This window comes from Paralichthys olivaceus, chromosome 19 (assembly GCF_024713975.1).
Source record: "Paralichthys olivaceus isolate ysfri-2021 chromosome 19, ASM2471397v2, whole genome shotgun sequence".
NCBI lineage: Eukaryota > Metazoa > Chordata > Actinopteri > Pleuronectiformes > Paralichthyidae > Paralichthys > Paralichthys olivaceus.
This window is the reverse complement of record NC_091111.1, coordinates 1190831-1215920: the sequence shown is the minus strand read 5'-3', so window position 1 is coordinate 1215920 and position 25090 is coordinate 1190831. Positions and strand designations below refer to the sequence as shown.

General features: G+C 40.4%; 1 protein-coding gene across 1 annotated transcript in view; it reads right to left on the bottom strand.

Annotated features, from left to right (window-relative positions):
• Positions 1-7547, bottom strand: part of kcnk10a (potassium channel, subfamily K, member 10a) — a 31070-nt gene extending 23523 nt beyond the window's left edge. The window contains exons 1-2 of the mRNA XM_020091676.2: positions 7045-7547; positions 4121-4506 (exon numbers count right to left, since the gene is read on the bottom strand). Coding sequence (XP_019947235.1) covers positions 4121-4506; positions 7045-7099 — 441 coding nt within the window. The 5' untranslated portion in view covers positions 7100-7547. The remainder of the gene's footprint in view (positions 1-4120; positions 4507-7044) is intronic.
• Positions 7548-25090: the final 17543 nt, after the last annotated feature.

Here is a 25090-nt window from a genome sequence, read left to right as displayed (position 1 = left end):
ATGATGGACCTCTGCGAGCGCATGCGCTGAAGCACCTCAGCAGGAACATGTGCAACACACATCTTCCCAACAGACAGGAAATAATGCGATCGGAGCAAAAGAAGTTTGTCTTCCTCTGTGGTATTCTCTCCAGTGTAGTGAGGGTTCAGCTGCAGCCCGAGCACAAATGTGAAGGAAGTTGAACTTCCAAATATACAACCAACCTACTGTTGCTCATTTTAAAAGTAAGCAACTTCTGCTCCACTACTCAGGCTTTGGACTTTTACAGTGCACAGATGACAGCACCAATAACTGTGAGGTTTATATGAGGCTTTGCTATTGTGCTTTCCAATTTTTAAATCTTTAGACAGTTAAGATCCTGTCTTCCTTTATCCACTAATATTTAAATTTTAGGTTTGAATGTAAATTAATTAATGTGGTATAAAGTGATTACTACTACTGATTTTATGGAGCACATCTGGTATGAAGTAACAATAACATGCACATTATTAAAACCAAACAAGAACACTTCGAAGGTGTATTTTTAATCAAACTGAACCTCTGAATACAGAGAATGATACACAAAGTTTTGTTTCCGTCTCTCATCTCATCAGAGGAAGTTGTGCTGAAGGTGGTTTATTGACATTATCTTCACATTTCATTAAAGAAGGGAGTAATCCTGTCTCTCTTTTCCACATCCTGATGAATGGCACCAAATATGCTGCTCCATACATGAGGATTTCCTTCTGTTGACACCAATCATTTGGATTTCAGTGAGGACACCTTTCAAATTACAGCAACAGAAAAACACCTCAGTTAAGCCGTGATGGATCACAATGAATCACATACTTCATCATCATCAACCATTGTTTCCGCCTGTCAGCCTCTGGTAGATTGGTGGATAATAAAAAACTTGCAAAAGCATGTGAGCACAGAGATATAGCAAAAGTATGCAATAATTAGTAGATAACAAGTGAACATTAGCACATTAAATCAGATTGAAGCAGAAATAAAGACAACCTGGACATAAAACAGGTTAATTCTACAGTTTAACAACATTAAGTTACCTGAACATTATGTTACCTGAACATTATGTTAAACTGAACTATCACAACATCCTCATTGACTTTTAATAACTACCATTAATGCAGCTCACATCATTTAGACGTGTGCCAGAAACAAAACAAACATCGTAATCTAAATGTTAGTTCAATTCATCTTTTACCTTCTGGTTAGCAGCCCTGAGGGGACTGATATTGCAATGCTATCACCTAACTAACTAGCTTGGTTAGCGTCATAATTCACAATCACTGTGACAGTAATTAGTATGCTAACACCTTCTCTGGTCAGAACACATGGAAACACACAGTAACTTTAGTGGAAACAGGGAAAACATGTTAAGAAAAGTTTACTCACCAAACAAACTGGATATCAGCTCCTCTGCAGTAATTGGTCCCTCTAGATGCAAACGTGAGGGTACCTGTACAGAGGTGTCTATTGCACTGAGGCAGCACATCATTGGGTTTGGACAAAATGTTTTAAGTAATATTTGCGTCAGATCGCTCATATCGGTAATCTGGGAAAACAAGCAATAGCCATCTGTGTCAGGGACAGAGTAGCACAATCTCATTTTACATTAACTGCATCGGGCTCGGGTCAGACAGAGCTGAGTACACCGCTGTGCCCACTGCACCCGTGCGACCGTATGGTACGATTGCCTCTCCTGAGCATCTCCCATCCCAGAGTCAGAAAGTCTACTTTTTTTTTTTTAGAGTTTTAACTAAAAGCTGTAAAACCATGGAACATATGACACATTTAATATGTAAACAGTGTGTAAGATGTAATGTCTATTTTTGTGTTCTCCTCTTCAACATATTCATGCGTCTAAAATCTCTGAGAGACTTAGAGAAATAAATACAAATTTGCAACAATAAAAAATATGAAACCTTTTTTGAGATAAAAATCATTAAATATTATGGTAATTTTAATCTTATCATACAACTGCAGAATAAAAACACGATTATTTCGCACTAGGATCTCAGTATTCAAGTGTGCATAAGAGTGATCTTGAGCATTGTGTACATTCTGTTCTTAGATAAGAACAAATCCCAGATAAGAAAACATCGATGAATGTCAGAATCTTTGTAAAAACTGTTGGTTTTAAGAAGAAGGTTCTTCTAGAGAACAGTTGGTGAATGAGGCCCATTGTTCTCTTTGTACAGATTATTGTGAGACTCAGAAAAAAGCCAAACTTCATAATCAAGAATCATGGAGGGGTCACAAGACCAGACCCCAGGTGGGGTTTTCATTCAGCATGCTTCCACGGACAGAGGCCCCTTTCAGACATGGTATTAACATATGTCAGGAGTGATCCAGTAGACAGCACTAAGTACAGGTGTGAATGCAAGATACATTGAGGATGCATCAGAGGTTTCTTTTCTGTGTGAACAAAATGTGTCCTGGGCCAGACTGAAAAACTGCCCATGCTCTGCTGACCAGTCCTCTGACCTGCTCCAGTTTTACAATCAACTAAAGAATTGTTTCACTAGTTATGTTAGACTTACTTAGATTATTTGTGGCCATTATCACACATCGTTTTTTTACATTTCCTAAAGCTGTGTGCAGCACTAGCTCCTGGCTCCACTCTATCATGGACTGAAACTGCCAAAAATAAAAAAAATATTTAAAAAATGACTCAATAATACAAATCAATTTATATATTTATTTCTGTCTATACTAATGTGGTGTGTGTTAAGGTCAGATAACAACCATATTCTATATAACTTTCTTCACATTTTACCAAAATTGCTATTAATTTTTATTTGCAAGACAAAATATAAACTTCTCTTTTCAATGCAGCAGTGATCCGTCTTCTGTGCTGCAGCCTGCAGCTAGAACTACTTGGCTGGTGTTATGCCACAGAGTTTTATTGCCATAGTATTTTGCTACTGTAGATTTGTAAACCCCACAGTCCTGACTGAGCATTGTAAAAGAAAAATATATTGTAAGGGTTATTGTACAAGGTTCTTTCCTCTGGATATTCAAGGTTTGTCTAACAAAGTTCAATCATTGACTTATATTACAAGAATTAAATTGCATTTGATTTGCATCCACTCTGACTTCATTGTTCCATTCTCTTTCATGTCTAGATGTATTGCTTAAATAAACAACAGACTGGATAACCTCTCTGCAAAGCTGCGTTCTTACTCATTCATCCTGTCTGTTTTTGCATTTCTTTCAAAACTAGAATAAAATCTTCACAGCACGGTTGTCTCTGTTGAATCAGCAAACCAAAACCCACAGTTCATCAGCTGATCAATTTCTCATCATAAACTAAGTTTACATGGACACCAATATTTTGATTAAGATAATAGTCTGAATAAGACCCTGCCATGTAAACAGCCATTTCTGATGACCTTAAACCGATCTTAGTCACATTATGTATATGTGTATATGTATGTATAGTATATGTCTCAATGACATTATAATGTCCTTTAATTATTTCAAAGCTTTGTGCAACATTGACAAACAGCAGTTGACAACTGCTTGATGACCTGGATGTAAGCAAGATGGACAAGTAAAAAGGAGTTCTAGCTTTTGCCAGAAAACATCCAAAATGGTAAATGAACACTTTTTCAGGTTGAGGTTTTAAAACGGTGGAATAACGTTGGACATTGAGGCGTAGTGGACGGAATGATGTGAGTCACATGGGGCTATACTCTGTAACATGTAAACAGGGATGAACAGAATATTCTATTAGTGTAAACACCGTAATAGAAATAATGTTTTATTCTGAATAAAGTCAATAGATGGAATATTGGTCTCCATGTAAACACGTTTATAGACTCAACAGAGCTGAAGTTAAACTCTTTCTGCCACACAAAAACATCTCAGGCAATATTACACCAAGGAGATTCAAGGATGTATGGGAGCCATTAATACATTGAGACGTTGGTATGTACGAGACAGTTCAGTGTGGTTTGTATCCAGTTTCAGGGTGTCTGGCCGAGTGTGGAGTATGCATGGAGCTTGAATGGCGTCTGATCAATGTGAACTCAGGTTTCAGTAGACCTGAGTCCCCACTGGGGACCACATTCAGGCCTGAGGAAAGGCTTGGGTATCGACCGCCAGATGCTCTTACCTTGATGATAGCCTCCAGCTCAACTGGGGACACACATTTGTGTTTCTGCAGGAAGGCTGCTTTCTCTGCTGTGATGGTGATCTTCTGGTTGTTTTCAAAGGGCTGCTCCAGAGCTTGGAACACCAGGCCCCCTGCCACCAAGTAGGCCACCACCACCACAAACACAGCCAGCACCGTCTTCAGCTTCATCATGGTGAATGGGGCTGAGCCATCAGCCACTGCCTCCATGCTAGCCACCATGCTGGCAGGGCGGGACGAGACAGAAAGCCTCGGCACTGCGCAGCCCATCGGGTTCTGCATGGTGGCAAGGCTGGCGTGCACCAGGCTGGACTGCAGCATGCCTGGCTGCACCTTCTTCGGAGGGACCAGGTTGGTCTGTACTGCCACTGAAACAAAGGACAGACAGAAAACTCTGTGTTGATGTTGATGAACAGCTTAAATGAAAGAATTGGTAATGACAATCTTATCTGCTGCCACCGTCAGTTAAAAAGACAATAGTCCATATGGTGATTATAAAGTGATCAGAGACAGACTTCATCTTAACAGACAGTTACACCTTAACACAACCTATCAATCTACTGTGTGTCCATCTGTCTGTCTGTATGTGAAATGCACATCTAGAGGGCCATTCATCTTATCAGCTTCATACTTATCATATGTTTTGTTTGGGGACCAAGAAAGAGCGGTATCAAAGCTGGTGCAATTTAGATGTGACTGTTCAGTAAAAATACCCTTCAATAAACAGGTGAGTGGCACTCTAGCAGCGGCAGCCCGGACTCATCAGTGTAAGTGACATTGTCGATCATAACAACAGTCACGTTCAAGACAATGGCAACGACAGCTGATTCTTACGTTCAGGGTTTTTGCGTAGAGTCTTAGTGGTGCAGCTTCAGGGTTCTGTGGACGGAGTTCAGCAGCCTGTCTTTACTTGCTGCAATTCAATTACTGCAGGTCATTTCAAAAGTTTCAGAAAGACGGCTGCAACCAGTATTCTTACAGGTATGTTTAAAGTTGGCACTGCACTAATTCCATGTAATCTCAAAAAGCCATTTCTCCCCAGGAATAATATGTTCCTGTTTGATGTCTGTCTCTTTCAAAACTGATGGATCTAAAGAGCAGACAGGCAGTAGATGGAAGACTAATGTGATTCAACAGCTATTAAGCACAGGCTTATGGTAAAGGGATATGACTCACATCAAAACACAAATTGAAGTTGATGTCTGTTGCACTAAAAGGTCATGATATCCTGCCTCTGCAACATCATTTTTAACCAGTTAATCATTTTTAACATCTTTCTTGCAAGTCCTGCAACTTTATAGAAGTGCTTAGTCAATAGTGGAGAGCTCCATAGGGTGGCAGTGGCTCAGAGGGTCCAGCAGATCATCCACTAAACGGGAGACACTGAACTCCAAACTGCCCCTGATGGCTGTCGCTTCAGTGTGAGTAGAATTTGTGAGTGAAACAGAAATGCTGTATGGAAGTGGTGTGTGTCAATGCAACTTATCGTGTCAAGTGCTTTGATTGTAAAGAATAGAAGAGTGCTATATACATGCAGTCCATTTAACCCAGTAATCCACAGAATCACCATCAAAACAAATACCCACAGAACCTGGACTAACAAACTGTCAATGTTTATGTTTTGGACAGTTGATCAGACATTCTGAAGAAGTCACCTTGGGCTTAAATTATTTTATAAATTAAATGACTCGTCTGTTAATCAAGCAGATAAGTGATGGAACAGTCAAGAATAAAACGATCATAGCTGCGCAGGACAGTACATTCCGAGAAAAACTGCAAATAGGTTTTCTAGGCAGACGATCTTACCTCAGTTACTACTAACTAGCTTTTATCAGAAATATGACAGCATTTCTTAATCTTCGTCAGCAGATGAAGACAAAACAGAAATTCTGTACAGGTGAAAAAAAAAAACCCCAGCTGGATAGATTGTGAGATGCAGGTGGAAGCTCCAGAGAAAGCAACCCTGAGTTGATAACTGCTATGATAGAAATGGCTGTATCTCACTGGTGTACCTGTTCGGTGTTCATCTACATCCTTACATGTCACACCTTCTCCTTCCTAGACGCCAGTAAGTGTTGATTAGCTCCCAGAGGACTTACCCCCAAAACACAGGATACTTTTTATCATCTGCTCACTAAATCATGTTATGTAACAGCAGGCTGGGGGGAATCGTGACTGTTGCGCCTCATCCCGCTTAACACCGGGGACACTTGTAAACCAGAGGAGTGCTTTGAATGATGATACCAATCAGACGAAGAGCCCTTTGCACACATGCAGGCTTCAGACATGATACCATTAATGATCTGAATATCACACATGTCTCCAGAAGGCCATGTGCTGACCTTGTAAACCAGCTGCAGTCTGTAACGCCCGGGCTAAACATGTGCCGATGCTGACGCGCTGGGAGGACGTGACACACATGTAGGATTTGTGGGCATCTCCCCACCGCTGAATGAGGTAATGTTTCAGACCCTGCGTGCCCCCCCCCACTGCATCACACTGAAGCGTGTGGTGACTGACAGCTCCTGTTTACGTTTTCCAAAGTGGCCATGATTTACTAATGTTAATTCCGCCTGATGTGTCACCGTGGTCATCCTCCTCAGTGCAACTTCAGCATCCACCTCTACTGTACCGTGTTTTCCCTGCAAATTCAAACTGTGGTCAGCATGGATTGTTTTCTGTCTGCGATGCTGTAGGAGCAAGCCGTGCGGCAGAATGTAGTTAGACAGACTGCAGCATTTCATTTGAAAACACACATCATGAGATCCTCTGCAAATGAACTGTAACCATGCATTACACTGTAGAATCGAATGGGGGGAATTCAGCTGGAACCACGGTCCTTTACCGTACAGCAGCCTTTGCAGAAAAGAAAAACAATGCACTATCACAGTAATTGATGGTCTAACCTGGTGGAGGGTTTATGTTCCCTGGTTTTCTTGGATTCTCAGTCGGAAATTTCATCTTGTCTCTCTGGCTGGCGTTGCTGCTGCCGAGGGAAAATAAACGTCTTCAATCTCTCAGGGTCCCGTCAGTCGACTTTAACCGAGAGAGGATGGAGAACGGCAGGGTGTAAAAACACATCATCCGCGGCATGTGCTGCTGCTGTAATGTCTGTCAGGCTGGTTGGATGCAGCTTCTGTCTTCAGGAGCTCACACCCTCTGATCGCCGCATCCCCGGCTGCATTGTGGAGTAGTAAACACCGTGGGCGCGCGCACCGGGAGACGTTGTCCATTGAAGAATGAAACGTTTACATTGTGCTAGATTTTTTTTCTTCTTCTTCTAATTACGTCAGTCTGCCTGAGCGGCGACTCTATACTGCCAGTTTAAAGGATCCGTGGCATCCACGCCACGCCGCACCTGCTTACCAGGCTGCTGCGTACTACGGCGTCAGCTCACTGGAGAGGAAGGAGCCAGTTCAGAGCTGGAATTAAACATCCACTAATGTCAGCATTGTGCGTTTAATATATTGTACAGGAATGAAATGAAATAATTCTCCGACGGCTGTTTAAGGAGACGGTTTTATTAGTGTATCTGTGTTACCAGCATACCACCAGCAAATGCGTGTGTTAGAAGGATAATGCAAAATCAACCACATTTAATGAAAATGGTAGATTCAGAATTTTTTTTTTCTTTGCAGCGTTTCTAAGGTAATTTATTCAAACTAGATGGTTGTAGCAGAGGTGCATGCACACCAAGATCACTGCAGGGCTGACAGCATGTTCTGAGTGACAGCTACACAGACACAAGAGTGAAAGAGAAGTTGTGTGTGGAACTGTGAACTGCATTGCCACTTGCTGGTGTGTGCAAAACATCTGCTGCAGCTAAAGGTGAGCCTGTCTGCAGGCACGGTAAAAACTTTATGGATGTTTGTACGAGCATATGAGCAAGAATGGAACAAACAGCGCTGCGCACAGTTATACAATGCAGCACCAGCGCCAAAACACCAAGATAGAGATCTGTAGTAGAATTGTAAAGATTATATTGGTTCATTAGGAAACTGTAACATGACAAATCATCTCGATAATTCATGGGAAACACTGCTTTGACATTGCAACATATAACCAGCCTTGGTGGATTTGATTACTGTTTGTAAGCCGGATTACACAGAACTACCACAAAACCAGGTGGAAGAGTGCAGTATTGGTCAGTGGTCATTAAAAGTTGGTGTGAAAGTGGATTGGATATGTTTTCACTTTCTGCAACATTTCATGAGGCAAGTGTGTTTTTCAACATTTTTGTGAATTTCCTAAGAATGAATGCATGGATAAAATAAGCACACTGAGGGGACTGATATCTATGAGTGTGTGCGATTTGGTGCAGCTTAATCAAATTTAAGTTAATTACTGTTGGATGCTCTCTACAGAGATTGATTGGCTGCAGCTGGCATCTTAACCAAAACCAGAAAAAGAGAAATATCACACCAGTGTGAGTGTCACTTCAGAGGCAGCCTGAAACACAGACGATACATTCTAAATTTGTTTACTTATTTTTAAAGCAAAAATCTCTCTGGCACCGTCTTATCTCTCAGGTTGATCCAAATTGAACACAAGTTTTAGCCCATACTGGCTTGCTTACAGGTGCCACATACAAAGTGCAAAAAATAAAAAAAACAGTTAGCTTTCAGGTACACACCTAAGATTTTTAAATTTTTACACAATTTCATATACTTTTTCCTTTTATCCCGATCTTAACATTGCTTTTAGTATCATATCTTGTGAGTATCCTGTATCACATTTAAAGCTCATGCAAGGAGTTTTTAACTGGTTATAAAACGATCTTATTTTAGTATTGCTGCCCTTTTATGACCGACAAACAGCAAATGAGAAAATCAGGGTGAAAATGAGCTTTTTCTATAAACTATTCTCAATGTCTGTCGCTGGCCGTACGCTATAGGCTGACCAATGCACACCAGCACTCCATTCCCCACCACCCCCACGTCTTTGCAAACGAGATGGATGTGATCAGAATGTGAATTACAAAACATTACCTCATTGCTATGCATCCTGCAAAGATATGTGTGTTATGAGATTTTTCCATTTGCTCACAATAGATGGAGGGGGAAGTATGGATTTCTCGTACCTGTGTAAATTTAAAACTCAATTGTTATGTTAAATCAGTTCTAATAATGTTCAAACATGGTCTTTACTGACAAATGGGTTCATATTTTATGTATCTTTATTTTTATATGAATATGTTGAGTATTTTGATCTATGAAGCCCTGACTTGTTGCTCTATGGTCCTGAATTGCACAGTGGTCTGGGGAGAGGATGTAAACAGCAGTCCTTGTTTCATGCTACATCATTACAGTAAAAACAATCTAAAGAGAGCCGCAGCGTTCTCATTGACTGTGTCCAGAACTCCCTACACTGCCTTTTTTTTCACTTCTTTTTCCCCAGCAAGGAAACCACTCATGTTTGCCCATGCTTTGAGGGAATTACAATATTGCTATATAAAGTTTATTATGATTGTTCTGCCCTGAGCACTTCTCTATCTCCCATATATCACATTACTGCATGTCTTTAACTTTGCATATTATCTTAACCATATTTTGTGCTTTGCCCTTTAATAACCCTATTACAACAATTATAAAAAAAGAGCTGCGCTGCTCCAATCATGTGACATACATCATGTGACACACCTCATACTCCACAATCATTTATTATACACACCCACCTTATTAGGCGACCTATTTAAGCAGAGAACATTTTCCATCACTCCCTTTACCTGTCCTTGCTGCTGGGTCAGTATTGTTGCCAGTTACTTCAGCCCCTCCAGCACCACAGCATCCATCTGTAGGTACAAGTATTTGCTCATCACTCCCATCATATCTATGTAATCATATCTGAGGGAGTGATTAATTTAGAGCCTAGATGCCAAACACAAACCTGTTCTACTGCTGCAATAAACATTTGAACACAAATTTTTTCACTGAGCTGCTCTTGGTCTCTTAGTCTCTTCTCTTGGCATTCATCTGGAGTCTGGTTCTGTTGGAGTTTTCCTTCAGTTAAGTTTTTTTCCCTCCACAGTTGCCAGAATCAAATGAATAATTTAAAAGTTGAGCCAAAGTTGCAGGTTAGAAGATCAAATCTGTTACAGTGACAGGCATAGGACATTTTATATTACATTCCATTATATGCTGTTTAACCTACAATTTGAGCTGTCATTGTTTCAAAATGAAGAAAAAAATAACTTTCCAGAATGAAAAAATAAAAAACGTTAGTTGTGGGCAATGGTCACACTGTTCAGACAGCAGAATGTACCATTCTGTCTTGATCTTACTGTTACTGTTGTTTGTGTTAGTATGGATTCCTCCTTTTGTTTGCATTTTTGTTTCCTCTTCCTGGTCTTTACTGTGTGTCGTTATGTGGTCATGGGAGTGTAGCTTCTTCCCACCGAATCATCTTGACATCTGAGCTTCACCTAATCAATTCCTCAACCTGCTGCTATTTAGAAGGATTGGTTTCTCCACCAAAACTCTGCCAGATCATTGATTAACACTTGGAGTATAGAAACAACTTGACCAGCTTCTCTGCCTTTGTTGTGTTACCTGTGTTTAGTAGTGGAACATGTGGTGGCCACAGACAGCTGCTCTCGCCTTCTCCTTCCTGACTGACTCCTCTCTAGTTTTGTGTTCTGTTAGAGTCCTTGTCACTACTGCTAGCATGGAGTGGTACCTGCAGCCGGATCAGGTTGCACATGTAGTCCAGCTCCTCCAGGAGGACACATCCATACGTGCGGTCGCAAGAGGGTTTGCTGAGTCTCCCAGCACAGTCTCAAGAGCATGGAGAACATACCAGGAGACCAGCCATTACACAAGGAACGCTGGAGTGGGTCGTAGAAGGGCATCAACCCAGCAGCAGGACCAGTATCTGCTCCTTTGTGTGAGGAGGAACAGGAGGAGCACTGTCAGAGCCCTACAGAATGACCTCCAGCAGGTTACATGTGTTCATGTTTCTGACCAAACTGTGAGAAACAGAATCCATGAGGGTGACATGAGGGCCCAGCGTCCTCTAGTGGGACCTGTGCTCACAGCCCAGCACTGTGCAGCTTCATTGGCATTGGCCAGAGAACAATGGAATTGGCAGGTTCAACACTGGTGCCCCATCACCTTCACAGGTGAGAGCAGGTTCTCAATGAGTCTGGAGACGTCACGGGAAACGTAATGCTGCCTGCAACATCATCCAGCTTCATCAGTTTGGTGGTGGGTCAGTGATGGTCTGGGGAGGCATATCCTTGGAGGGTTGCACACACCTCCATGTCATAGCCAGCGATACCCTGTGGTCAGACTGTGGAGGCCAGGGGTCACCAACACGGTGCCGGCCCCCAAGGACCACATGAAACGCCTGCAGGCCTGTTCTAAAAATAACACAATTTACCAGTGAGCTTGATATGTGTTTATAATTAAATTAAATTACTTATTTTTTATACTGTCAAATTTGTATTCTCATATTGAAGTTGACAATTGACTCTGATTTGTTAAAAGGGTTGGTCAGTGGCTCATGAAAATGGGACATTTTTCTTATGAAATGTTGTAGAAGTCATCACCTGAAAATGTAAACGATTGCTGAGATTAATAGAAATAAAGTGTTGAATATTGATATTATCTGTTTCACACCTTGTGAAGTCATTGTTGATAATTATTGTGTGAAATCATTAATGTGATCAGTGTCTTCACATAGATGAGTATCTTTTATCATTAATAATAATATATAACTAAAGGCAAACGGAGCAAATTTGTTATTTCAGAAGAGTGTATCAAACTGGTGGCCCTTCGTATGACTCAGTACCCATGATGTAGCTCTCAGTTTCAAAAAGGTTGGTGACCCCTGGTGTAGGCAGTTCCTGGATGACAAAAGCACTGATGCCATTGACTGACCCTCACGTTCCCCTGATCCCCTGTCGGATGCCCTGAACCAGGTCTGGGAGGGGATCCCCTATGACACCATCTGCCATCCCATCAGGAGCATGCCCAGACGATGTTGGGATTGCATACAGGCACGCAGAGCCCGAATAAACAACTGAACAACCTTACAAATTGTTGTGATGAAAATTTTCACTTCAAAGTTTGATCAGCCTGGGATTTAAAATGTTCACTTTGATTTCAGTGGGATTTTGAATTCAGCTCTCAAGGGGTTAATGATTTTAACTTACTTTGTTCTTTATTACACCATGTATATCAATAAAGATTGTTCCTTTAAGTGTTTTTGAACAGTGTATTTGGACACCTGCCTCTTGCTCCGCATATTCTCTAAACTTAACCTGGACTCTTAAACCTGGCCTGTTAAAATTTCTGACACAATGGAACTCTGACCTCTGTTTGCTTTGATTCATTCATGCCTTGTTGTGCCTTTCATAGTAAAACCATTAGAAAACATTCTCCTTCATCTCCTCTCCTGTGTCGGCCCAAAAAGTCCAAACCTTAATATAAAACTTTAAATATTTCTTTGCAATTTAAAGTGGGGGCATAATGAAATGCTGTATTTTACATATCTGTGTAATCTGTGTTCTACAGCTTATGACCATTGTAGAGGAAGACATTAAAGAGGATGTTTTAAACATCGTGTAAGTTGTATTTCCTAATATAATATTTTACTATTTAGCATTCTCTCTATTAAGGTACTGTTTCCTGAATAGGTGTGTTATTATAGAATTGACTGAATCACATCAGAAGATGCCAGACAGAGGGATGACAGTGCTGAATAATGTATGTTATAGATTTCTCTTTTGCTATTATGTTGAATCATGTTTATTTCATTTACTTTTTATTTTCATCATGTCTTTGCGTTCAGCCTCAACACAATGGATGGAGCAGTAAAGAAAGCACTAATGACCAACTTCCAGTTATTGGAGTCAACGAGACTGTGCATTACAGGCCCGCTCACGCATTGCAACATTTATTTACAAATCTGAAAATGATATGTGTGCTTTTTTATAAAATTGAACATATGTTAATGTCTCAATCAGATCAACAGCAGTTCTAGAGGCATTCTACAATTGTATTCTGATGCATTCAAGCAAGTGCTACGCTTTCAGTACCCTGGTTTATGTGGCAGAAGGCTTCTTCTCTTGACTACAACTTCCAGCAAAACCGACTAACAAGGAAAACTGCAGAAGGGTTACATTTATGTTTTATGTTTTGGATACTCCAACATTTTAGTCCATATATTGTATGCAAGTGATTATTTTCATGCACAATCATCACTCAAAATACTTCAGATGCATATCTGATATTGAATGGTTGAAATAGTGATTTCAGTTTCAGAAGGCTGTGTAAAAAGAATACCATATGATACAGCGTGTATATGCCCTGAAAAAACCTATGCATACATCTGAGAGCTGCAAGAATTCTCAATCAGAAGTGACGTTTGGACGCCTTGGAGGAGGAGCCTTCGTCCAGACGACCCCAGGGGGCTTGATTCCCCATACCTGCACCGTCCACATCGGAAAGAGTGAAGACACAACTTGTGTAAATCTGTGTGTTTATTACATACAACAAATCAGTTTAAAGTCATTTTCTTATTGCATGTTTAACATCAGTGTAAACTCAGTTGAACATATATGAATGATTATATTCACAAACAAGAGCAGTGTAAAATAGTAATAGAAGGAATCAGTTCTGAGTGGGATATTTAAAACAGACCAGAGGCAGGCCAAAAGCCATAAACCAGGTAGCATAATTCATTCACAGGGAGGCAACAATAGGAGGCTGAGGATACTACATCAAGAGTTTATTGGTAGGAAAACATAGGCACTGTGAATGAACTAGGAACCAAGAGATGCATTGTCAAAATAAAACAAAATGAAATGAACATGAAACTTAATGAGATGCTACAACAATAGACATAAAGAAAGTAAGTTTGGCCTCTTAACTATAGTTAATCAAATTGGATCATTTACAATAACCAGGCATTGTGCATTTGAATTCTTTGGTAGAGATAATTCAACTCAACAACTTGAGATTGTAAGTTAGGAGGTTGTTGGGGTCATAGCAGCTCAAGACATGTAGATACAGCACAGGAGGAGCAGATGACAGAAAATCTGTTTCCACCATAGGTGGCATAAAGATATGTTATTCCTTTGGGATAATTATTTCCCAAGTTCACTTTATGAAACAAAAACAGATTGAATGAAGGGCAATAAGAAAACACTTATCACAAATACAATGACAAACAGCAAAGGCAATTCTTCTAGACACACACAGACACATGCATGCACTAAAACACATAGCTGAAGGCAGGTTGTCACGTTAACACATGCAGATCATTTGCACTCCTTCAGACAGTGAAACATGACAGGACAGTGACACTGTGCTTCCTATTTACCTAATTAGGCCAAGTGTCACTACCATGATCAGTGAGGCAGCAGCATGAGCCTGCAGGCCTCACTCACTGGCACCGCACTTACACACATCTGGATCTTTCCCACTGGTATCCACAGGGACTCCTCGTCACATTTGAGAGCAAAGAGATAAAGATGTAATAAAGACATGAAGGTGTTATTTCATGGTGTATTTATTTTGACACGATGGTGGTCATTGCTGAGGTTTCCTCACCACATCACATAGATTTCTTGTCAAACTCTCCTGGCTTCAAAACAACATGTATTTAAATGATGAGTTGTCCTATTGCTGCGAACAAAACATGTCCCACTCTTAAAAGAGCATGGGGTGTGGGTTTGTCAGTGGTATAAGGTATATATGTTTTCTCTTGTTCACTATTAAATGTGTCTTTACATCAGTTAGGCGAGGACTTTTATCACCATTTAAAAGATGAGAAGGTCTGGAGAAGGTCAAATAAACTGTTGATTGCATTGGACTACTTCAGTGCCTGTTCTAAAGCTGCCTGTTTGGAATGGACTGTTCGCTTGGCTCTGGAGCTTCTTCAGAGTGAGTCCTTCTCAAACAGTTGTACAATATGCTGTCTCTTTGTTTTGGTTATTTGCTGGATGTTGTGTGTTGTGAGAGCTTTTGTTTTAATAAAATGAATGGTGCAGAGGGCAGTTGGAAACATTTTCCTTCATCCTTCCTTGTTTATCTGCAATGGGGATTTTATAAACAATGTTTTTCTGAACTGATGGAGTTGAATTGTTTTCATACAGTCCATGTCGGCTATTTCCATGGTCTGTATATCAGCCGACACAGTCTTCAGATCCAAGTTCACAACTTTTCAAAATTAAAGCTCTGCTTTTCCACTCAGTATGAAGCTTTGCAGCAACAAAATGAACATTGTGCTCTTACTTTAAAGACAAAGTGCCGAACGGGAAGTGACTCTGTGAAGTTAAATGGTTTGAGAGATATGCATTCCGACTCAGACTGACAGATAGACAGACAGACATTTGTGGAATTAGTAGGAAGATGTTAAGACTGCTGGTGATCACATGAGTACAGAGCAAAAGGGTTGAAAAGGAATGTACACAAAGACATCTTCACACCAGTTTCAAAGGATTTTACTCAGAATGAAGCCCAAAACAAAAAACACCTAGTAAGAGGTTCTGTGAATCAACTCCGATTCATTGGAGCTGACAAGGCTCAGATAACTCAGATAACTCTTCACAGTGGTGAGCAGAAAAGCATCTCGGATGAGGCTTGAGGTGGATGGCCTATATAATAGCAGAAGATCAAGCCAGGTTCCAATCCTGTCAGTCAAGAACTGAACTCTGAAGCTGCTGACACAGACTCACCAACGCTGGTGAGTTGCCAACCTATTTTTGAATTAATGACGTGATATGGGGCTGTGGAAGGAACTACCCAGTATCTCTGTCGAGTTCTTAATTTAATGTTTGGTGTAGATGTCATTCAATGTCCACATGTCTAAATCAGGAATCTCAGCGTCCCAGTCACTTTTGAAGCTTTGCCTTAAAAGTGTATAAGACTTGATTGAGCACAGCTGATTGAGTTCCTGATATAAAATATTGAACAGACATTATAACCTGTGTTTTGGTGAAAAATTGTGGAGACTGAGTTTTCCACCACTCTTGCACTGAAGCAGATTCGTAATGATACTTACCACAGTCATACAGAATATTTTCTCAAACACATTTTCCTTTCCAACTCATCCACTGTTACAATTTGATCTGGTCACGTTTGATTCTTGACTAAGAATAAGAATAAGCTCTGGAGCAGCAACAGAGCCTCATCCCTCAACACTGGTGTTACTGGTTTACGTCCAGTAGATGGTAATGTTTAGCTTAATAACCAGACAATGTTGGTTTGCAGTCGATCCAGCAGGGGGCAGACACAGCAGGCAATTTAACGGCACTTACACATTAGGGGGGAACACTCATCCCATCAAAATGCAAGGCACAAGTCAGGTTGTGATAGCACTAAATTTATGTCCTTCTCTGTGCCAGGGGCTGGAAAACGATTATGAGCTTTTAAGTATGTTTCTTTGTGTCGATGACATTTACTGCTCTTGTCTTTAACAGTATGATTGACCAGTCTCAAATATATTACTCTTCCCAGGACTGATCTGCCCATTGTATTTACACAGTTCATAGTGCTGTCATCCCAAGTCATCAAATGGTCTAAAGTAAACTGGTGAGTCAGTGATAACAGAGTCATTTTACAGCATGTGCCGAGAGCAGCTTGGATAATATAAACAATTTTGGTTCAATTCGTAAAGTATTGAACCAAAATTACAGTTATATTTGAAACCTTCCACTCTGTAAATAATATTCTGTGGGATAAGACACTGCAACAACAAATGAGGCAATGTGAGCATAACATAAAGCAAGGTTATAACATGGCTGATGTACAGTATATATGTGAGTTGATGTGCATGCACGCACACACACACACACACGCACACACACACACACACACACACACACACACACACAATGGGATGGTGTGCAGAAGTGGTCAGTGAGCCAAATCTTTGTTCAGAATTAACAATTAAAATCCTCCAAAGGAGACATAATGAGCTAGCTGGCTTCTGTCCACAATGCCCAAGGGAATGAAAAAAAGGAACACACACATATGCACACACACATACACTTCAATGCTTTGAATGGTTAATGACCAACCAGATCTTTAGTGACAGTACAAAGCAGAGGAGCAGGCCCCAAACTAATGAAAGACAAAAACAAGATTTTTTGGGTAATTTATATGATACAAACTATAGTCTGAAGGTAAAACATGTGGAATATCCATGATTGATATGGGTAAAAAGATGATGAATCATTCTCTATTTGGACTAAAGTTCTTCCAAAGATAAAGCAACAAGGCCTGCTTCTCTTAATTCTGTTGCTTTTATGCCTTGAACAAAAAACCAACAGTGAACAATTTAGCATGAATTATACATAACTCTTCATTTTCTGAACAGCATGACGTGAAGATGAGAACTGGTCTCACCCACCAGCCAATGTGAACAAAATAATGTAAACACTCATAGAGGAGGGCTTTCATGTTACCAGAAGTGGCTCAAATGAGGTTGATCTCTGAGTAGTAACTTTTTCATCAGTCAAAACACATCAGTTTTTATCAACTGTTCATATTGTTTCCCACTGTAAGGTATAATTACACCACTCACACACTCTTACACACAGCATTTTGCATTTTTTCAAGTGAATTTGCCATTACAATGGTAAAATACACAATTTATAACTCATCGATAGTGTTTTATCGTCTGTTTTTTGGTCATTTTGGTTTAAAGGGGATGGCATCCACCCTCCACCCAACCACATCTTAATAAGCCCTGGGGTTTACAGAACAACGTGGTCTGTCAGGTTCGGCAAGGGTAGCAGAACCTGCTCACATCATGTTTTGCTTCATCCAGGGATCAAAACAGTTTTCACAAGGACTCAAGTTCATTTTGGATTAATCTGTAACTAACAATTTATACCTAGTGCCAAAATACAGTGTCAAAGTAGGAAGTGATGTATCCTGTAAAAATGTATAGAGGTGGAGGTCAGGATCTTTAGCGAGGCCATTACAGGTTTAACTCTCGGTTTTCAGGTTTAAGTCAGTGGTTCATTTCTTACAGTTGCCATGATAACTGGTGTTACACCTCTAACCTGCTCCAGAGCTGAGATGACAGATCAGCATATATAAAAGCACCACCTACTGACCGATCAGTACTCGTAAATGTTGTTACCCCACATAGATGATCCGATGCAGTTTGGATTGTAAGATTCAATGGAATCAGATGAGCTGTACTTCATGAAAGGTGAAGTCGCTGTTATAACTCAGTTGTGTGAGTGTTGCCATTGCTCCCGAGGTGAGAGCGGTTAAAAGGCAGCGCTGTCTGTGATCTTTTGTTCACTTTTCAGAGCTGTGGCCCAGTGTCAGTTGTGGTAAGTGAATGGGAGCCCAGTGACTAATGAGGTCCTGTGGTCAGCAGCCCTGCTCCACTGGGGGTAAATTCTGTAGGTTTTTTGTGGTTACCATGTTTATCTCTCCTCAGCTGATTAACTGCAGGCAAACAAATCTTTGATCACATCAGGACCATGAGTGTGTGTGTGTGTGTGTGTGCCCATGTGTGTGTGGGGGGGACTCTTGTCCAATCTTTAGGATGCTAAATCATATTCAATAGGACAGGTAATTTTTCCTACTACCATGTACTAGATAAGCCTTTTGAATGAATATGAGGTGATATTCTCTCTCGTCTGGTGATGCAGATTGGACGGTGCTCCTGTGCTTTCTGTGGCTGACTGCTACAGGGTGATTAATGTGTTCATTTCCCATTATTAAAGACTAGAGCAGTGCTGCAGGCTACAGATATAGGGCCTCATCATAAATCTTAGCCAAATGAACAGTCAAATAATCGCTCATCGGAAATGAAATCTGGGCTCATTAATACTGACGCTCAGACTGGGGGAAGAATACACACACACACACACGCCTTGGCATCTCATTCTCAAACAGCCACACACCCGCATGAATACACACACACACACATGCACGCTCGCACACACACACACGCACAGCATGAGGACTTGAGCTCTCTGGTCTGCCACCTTGGCGCACCACTGAACAATGACAGGCTAATCATTAGAGGAGAAGACACACAGGCTCAATGTGGGTCTCCTCTCATGACTCTGCCCCCACACCATAGGTGCAAGACAAAGTAATCACAGGCTCTAACTGGAGCACTAAATAATAACCTTTGCACATCGTTTGACTCCTCACCTTCTCTAACTCCCTTCACACGCTTTAACGTGAGAGTTATTGCTCACAATATGTAAATATTCTTTGATTGGTTTTAATCTCAGCAGAAGCAAATGGATATTCATAATTACACTTATTGTGTACAGACTACACACCATGTTTAAATCTATAGGTTTTACGCTCGACTGGCACTAAAAGATATTCCGGAAATATATTTTCAGGAACATAAAGGACAGTGGGATAGTAAATTAGGCTCAAAGTGGAAACTGGCAAGTGATTTAGATTCAGCATAAAAACTGAGGCATCACTTCAATGTTTTTGTTATTTGTATTTATATATATCTTTATTGCATTATTTTTGCCAGAGGGTGTCGAATGGAAATATGCTATTGTAGGAAAAGTGTAATCCTGTTTTATGACCTGTAAGGGACTAAATATCAGCATAGCTTGGCTAGTCCTCAAACTTACAGTAAGTGTAGAGATAAATCACTGGGGAAGTCGCTGGACACACAATTCAAAGATTTATTAGTTCAATTGACACTGAAGCTCTGGATTGGTGATGGGATAGTTCAGTTTATTTAACCTAACCCATCATACCTTTTAAATGATCTGGAGACTCTGATGCATCAAACCTTTACATGAAGAGTTCATCAATACACAACATGACTTGAAAACTGGACATGGCAGGAGCACAGCTGGACTGAAGATCTGTACGGACACCCAACTCTGAATCAAAGTCTTGTTGAAGGACATAAAAACAAAACCTGTCAGACACACAGGCAATGTTTTACTCGGGTTTTTCAGGGTGTAGTGTAATGACTAATAGTATGCAGAGGATTGATTATCAGAAAGATTAATGGTGTGCACAGGCTGCATTAGAGCATTAGAGATTTATAATAAGTAAGCTTTGATTTATGGTTTATGGAAATAATGATGGCTGCCCTTTTTTAAAGCTTAACAATGAGTGCCTTAATATCTGTGAGAGATATGTGCATTCACTAGAGGTGAAGTCCAACTTAGTGCTGCTGCAGAGGAACCAGGCTGCAGCTGCTGATGAATCCTAATGGAGGATACAATTATACATCTTTGCCTCTGCCAAGGAGATTATGTTTTCATTGCTGTTTGTTTGTTTTTCTTTGTCTCAGCAGGTTCACACAAAAAAATGCTAAACTGATTTTCTTGAAACTTGGTATGAGACAAGGATGCATACTTTGGGGCACATATAATTAAGGGGGCTGATCTAAGATTTTTTCCCCCCCTTTACTTTAACATTGTGAAATAGAGCATTCTCACTCTACGTGAGGCCTTCTAGTCTAGTCTAGTATAGTCTGACTAGGTCTCAGGCATTGTCTTGACTTAACATCAGGACAGACGATGAAAATACTAATCTAAAACCAACTTGTCTTACATAACTGGACTGTCTAGCCAGAGTTTTCAAATCAACACTTCCTACAAACCATGTAGCACCTTGTTATTATTTCTCTCCATATAGTCGCTAAATTGCTGCTCATTGTGGGAATTGTTTCATTTATAAGGTAAAGAGGGGGATAAAAACGTGTGAGGGATCCCTCTCCCAGGATGGACAGAAGTTCAATAGATGCCACGTGTAGCAGAGCACATCAATAAATTATCAATATTTATAAAAATGATGAGAAAAAATATAGTGTCTGACATAAATGAATAGAGGTAACAATGTTTAGCATTTGTACATAAGAAACTGTAAAAAACTGATTTTTTTTTAGTTTAGTTTAGTTTCTAGTTGTAATCCTGATACCATCCCTATCAAAATCCATCGTCACGGTTATGATTCATGAAAAGAGTCCACCATCACAATCCAAGATGTGGCCACATCCAGGACCTGCAAACGAAGGACGAAGAAGAGACTTAAATGGTCAAGATGTTGTTGTATATGGTTTGTGTTTTTTATTTATGCCTTTCTAGTCTTGATGAACACTCAAATAACTTTAAAGTAGAGTTTACTGCCATTCTCTCATTCACACAAACATTCATACAGTAGATGTATGGGCAATGAGGGGCTCAATATCTTGCCCAAGGGCACTTCGGCATGCAGATGGGGAAGACTTGGGATTGAGCTGCTGGCCTTCTGGTTGGAGGACGACCGCTCTACCCCTAAGCCAAAGCCGCCCACTTTACAGTACAGTTTTCTAATTCACACACACATTCATACAGTACATCACACATGTGGAGCATTTTCTATAAATGTTACCGCCAAATGTTACTAAATGTCCTATGCTGGGAGTTTCTCCGCAGCATTTTCTATATCATGGTTCAAACTCGAAGCTCCAACCTTCTGGTTTGAGCCCATCACTGCTTCCAAGTTACTAAGCTAGGAGTTACTCTATATTCCTTCAGAGAAATTCAAAGCATAGCTCTGCTCCTGTCAAACTGTCAAATCTCCTGGCAGTTGGAGGCATCAAACTCTAATTACTGGCCCCTCCTGGCCACCTCAATTACACCATCCACATTACTCCTCAAGCCAAATCCTTCCTGTTAAGCTTTTAATAAAAGCTGCATCAGAACTTTCTCTCATTGATAGTCGTCCTGGACGATGAATGTAAAACTGGAATGTACGTATACATGGCAACAGCATTTCTTTCTACTATGATGACTTCATCAAGGACATTCAACTTCACACAGACATGACTTATTCCATAAGTTTCTGTGGCTGCTATGGGGGAGGACAGTTTGCTTCTGATTTGCCTTCAAAATTCAAATCTCTTGATTCCGATTCTTACTCTCCTTCGAATGCGATCTATGAGCTTTACCACACAGTCCCACTGTTTCAGCTGCAATATTCAATTTACTCCCCTGCCGGGAAACCAAGCAACCATCACCCATAACCAGCCTCAAGCACACATGGTCTTCATAACTGAAACTGTTTCAATGCTTATCATACCCAACTATCCCAGCTTAATCACGTTCTCTGCATTTCAGGCATATCTTCAAAACATATATGATAAATGATTCTGTCCACATCAAGCTCACATATCACACACAGGTTACAAAAACACTGATGTTATAGTTAAGATAGAAAACATTACTGTAACTGTTAGATTGTGATGGAACGAACTCTGGATGTGTACACACCCTTCCATCACCCACATTTAGAATTACAGCTTTGCTGTCACTGGATACAAATTCCCTCAGCATTCTGACTTCAATCGGAACATACTGAGCTGATTAGACAGAATATATTCTCGGTCAAAGACACCTAACAAGCTCAGTGGTGATGTTAGCATGTTCCCATATCTTAACAATCATCATTGAGGACAGACATTTAAAAAAAAAAAAATTAATAACTTGAAGAGAACACAGTTCTTTTTTATCAGAAAAATGACAGCGATCTTACCATCAGTAAAAACTCCAGCTGTGCTCTGGATGTTTTACCCACACACCAGTTCTGCACCTTTCATCAACAGAGCTCAGCTCACACAGCTTACCGCCAAATGCAGAGACAAAAAACCAGATGCCCGATATTTATCATTGATCAGCCCAACCGCTTTTGTACACACACACACACACGCACACACACACACACACACACACACACACAGACACACACACACACACACACAGAGCCTCCACCCAGGTCTCTGCTGACCTCCTTTCCCAGCCAGTTCCGACAATGCTAATGACTCTCACTGGGGCACAGGATGACAGGTGACAGAGCCAGCCAGACCAGGGCTGGCTGATGACGGAAGGGCAGAGTGTAGATTAGAGTGTGAAGACTGTGTGTGTGTGTGTGTATATGTGTGTGTGGGTGGGGGGGTGAGGTGGGTGAGGGGTAGAGGAAGAGGTCAAGGATGGTGGTGTGCAGGCCCCTTCCCTGGTAATGTGTCAGGAGGGATGCACCGTTCCTTGGCTGGATGGTAATTTATTACATTTAAGACAGGGCCTGACAGCCTAAATCAGCCTCCATTCAGATCACATTGGCTAGCCGGAGTGGTGGGAGGGGGTGTGCTCGGGTGTGTGCTCATGATGGAGGGGGTGAGGGGTAGGGGTAAACACAAAGGAGGAGAAAGCAGGGAGAGGAGGAAACAGAGGGAGACTACATGGAAATGATATGCATTACGGAGAGATGTAGCCTGGGGCATGGTGCATGTTTTTGCCTGTTTCCCTATAGTTAGTGTATTTATAATTCAAATATATGCCTTAAATAATTCACATGAGATATATGAAAGGAAAGAACATTTGATATTTCTGATTAAAAAAGTAACCTGATGGAGAGATTCCACTCTTCACGTGGATGCTTCATCAGTGTGAATAAGGAAGAGGAAGAGACAGCTGATCAAGACACTTGTGACTGGTAGGATGGCAGACAGGGAGGAGCCAAACTCACAATAACAAGAAGCGAATGATGCTGTGAGGGAACCTTACAGTAATTAATCTGTAACTGGTTTGTGGTTGAGCCTGCAACCAGACCAGTACAGGCAAACAGGATGCAAGAATGGTCAATACACAAAAAAACAGGAACAGACACAGATAATCTGGCAGTAGCACTTGAGAAAACCAGGTTCATTATAAATTCTAAGCTAAAGGAAAGGTATGTGAATGGGCAGCAAACCTCAGGTGAGTATGTGGGTAAGAGAGAGGATAAAGTCTGGAGACATCTGCTGGGGGGATTGAAAATGGCAGATTTGAACAGATGCTGAATTTTTCCCTATAATACAATTCTGGGCAACAAAAGTAAATAAAATAAAACCAGTATTCGGGTAATTTAAAGAGAAAGAAAATATTTAGGATTTCAAGAATTACATCTGAATTGAGTTTTAAATCAACCGGCTCCCTGCATTGAAATGAAGAATGTAGAGCATCTCGTCAAGTTACACTCTAGTATAAGTTTCACAAATATTAACATATAATCTTTTGGCACATCACATTATCATAACTATAAGGACTTTGAAAAGATTTAGCAAGAAACGGTATCCAGAATGAAGGTGTTTTTTTATTTGTTCTCATCATTATGACTTTTTTCTTGTTAAATTAAAACTTTATTCTAGAAATTCATGTTTTTACAGTAGTCACATATTAAATTATGTGTTCAGGAGTTTTACATAATTCTCATTTAAAAAAGCCCAAATAAATATGAATAAAAGGGGGGTTATGAGAAAAGATTTGTCGGCTATTCTGTTTATTCAGAGCTTTAGAGTTGAGACTTGACTTAGACCTGGTTCATAAGACTTAAAGGGTTCTTAAATTCATTGATTCTTTTCATTAAAAAAGCAAAATATGTATACCTGACCACATGGCCTTGTTACAAGGGTAAAATGAAGTGATCACCTGTGTATTAACTATAAAACAACATTTTCACACTTTGTAAGTAACTATCGTCCTTTTGGTCTTGACCTTCTATGTAAAGTGCCTTGAGATAATGTATATTATTATATTATTATTATACTGTACACATAAAAGTTTAGGCTATAACCTGTTCATGGATTTATTTATTACATTCACATATTCTGACAGTTCCTCTGCGTCACGTAGTGTCTCGGCCAATGAGAAGTGAGAAGCAGGCCTATGGTGTGCCACAGTTTCATCCCTCTTCAGCCCTCTTTCATCCACATGGTCACTCACACACACACAACTTCTTACCTTAAGAGTGCTTGTTACACATTCCTGGAAGCATTCTATACCCTTGAAGCAGTCAACAGAATGTTTATCATGATGTTCACTGACATTTAACCCTTCATTTACACAAACACACTTACATTTCACTGAAGAATCACCATAACTAATAAACTAATAAAACACACAGACTTTTGTCTGTTTGTTTGCAAATGTAGGTCTGCACACTATATACAGGGGCCTTAATTATCATATTATAT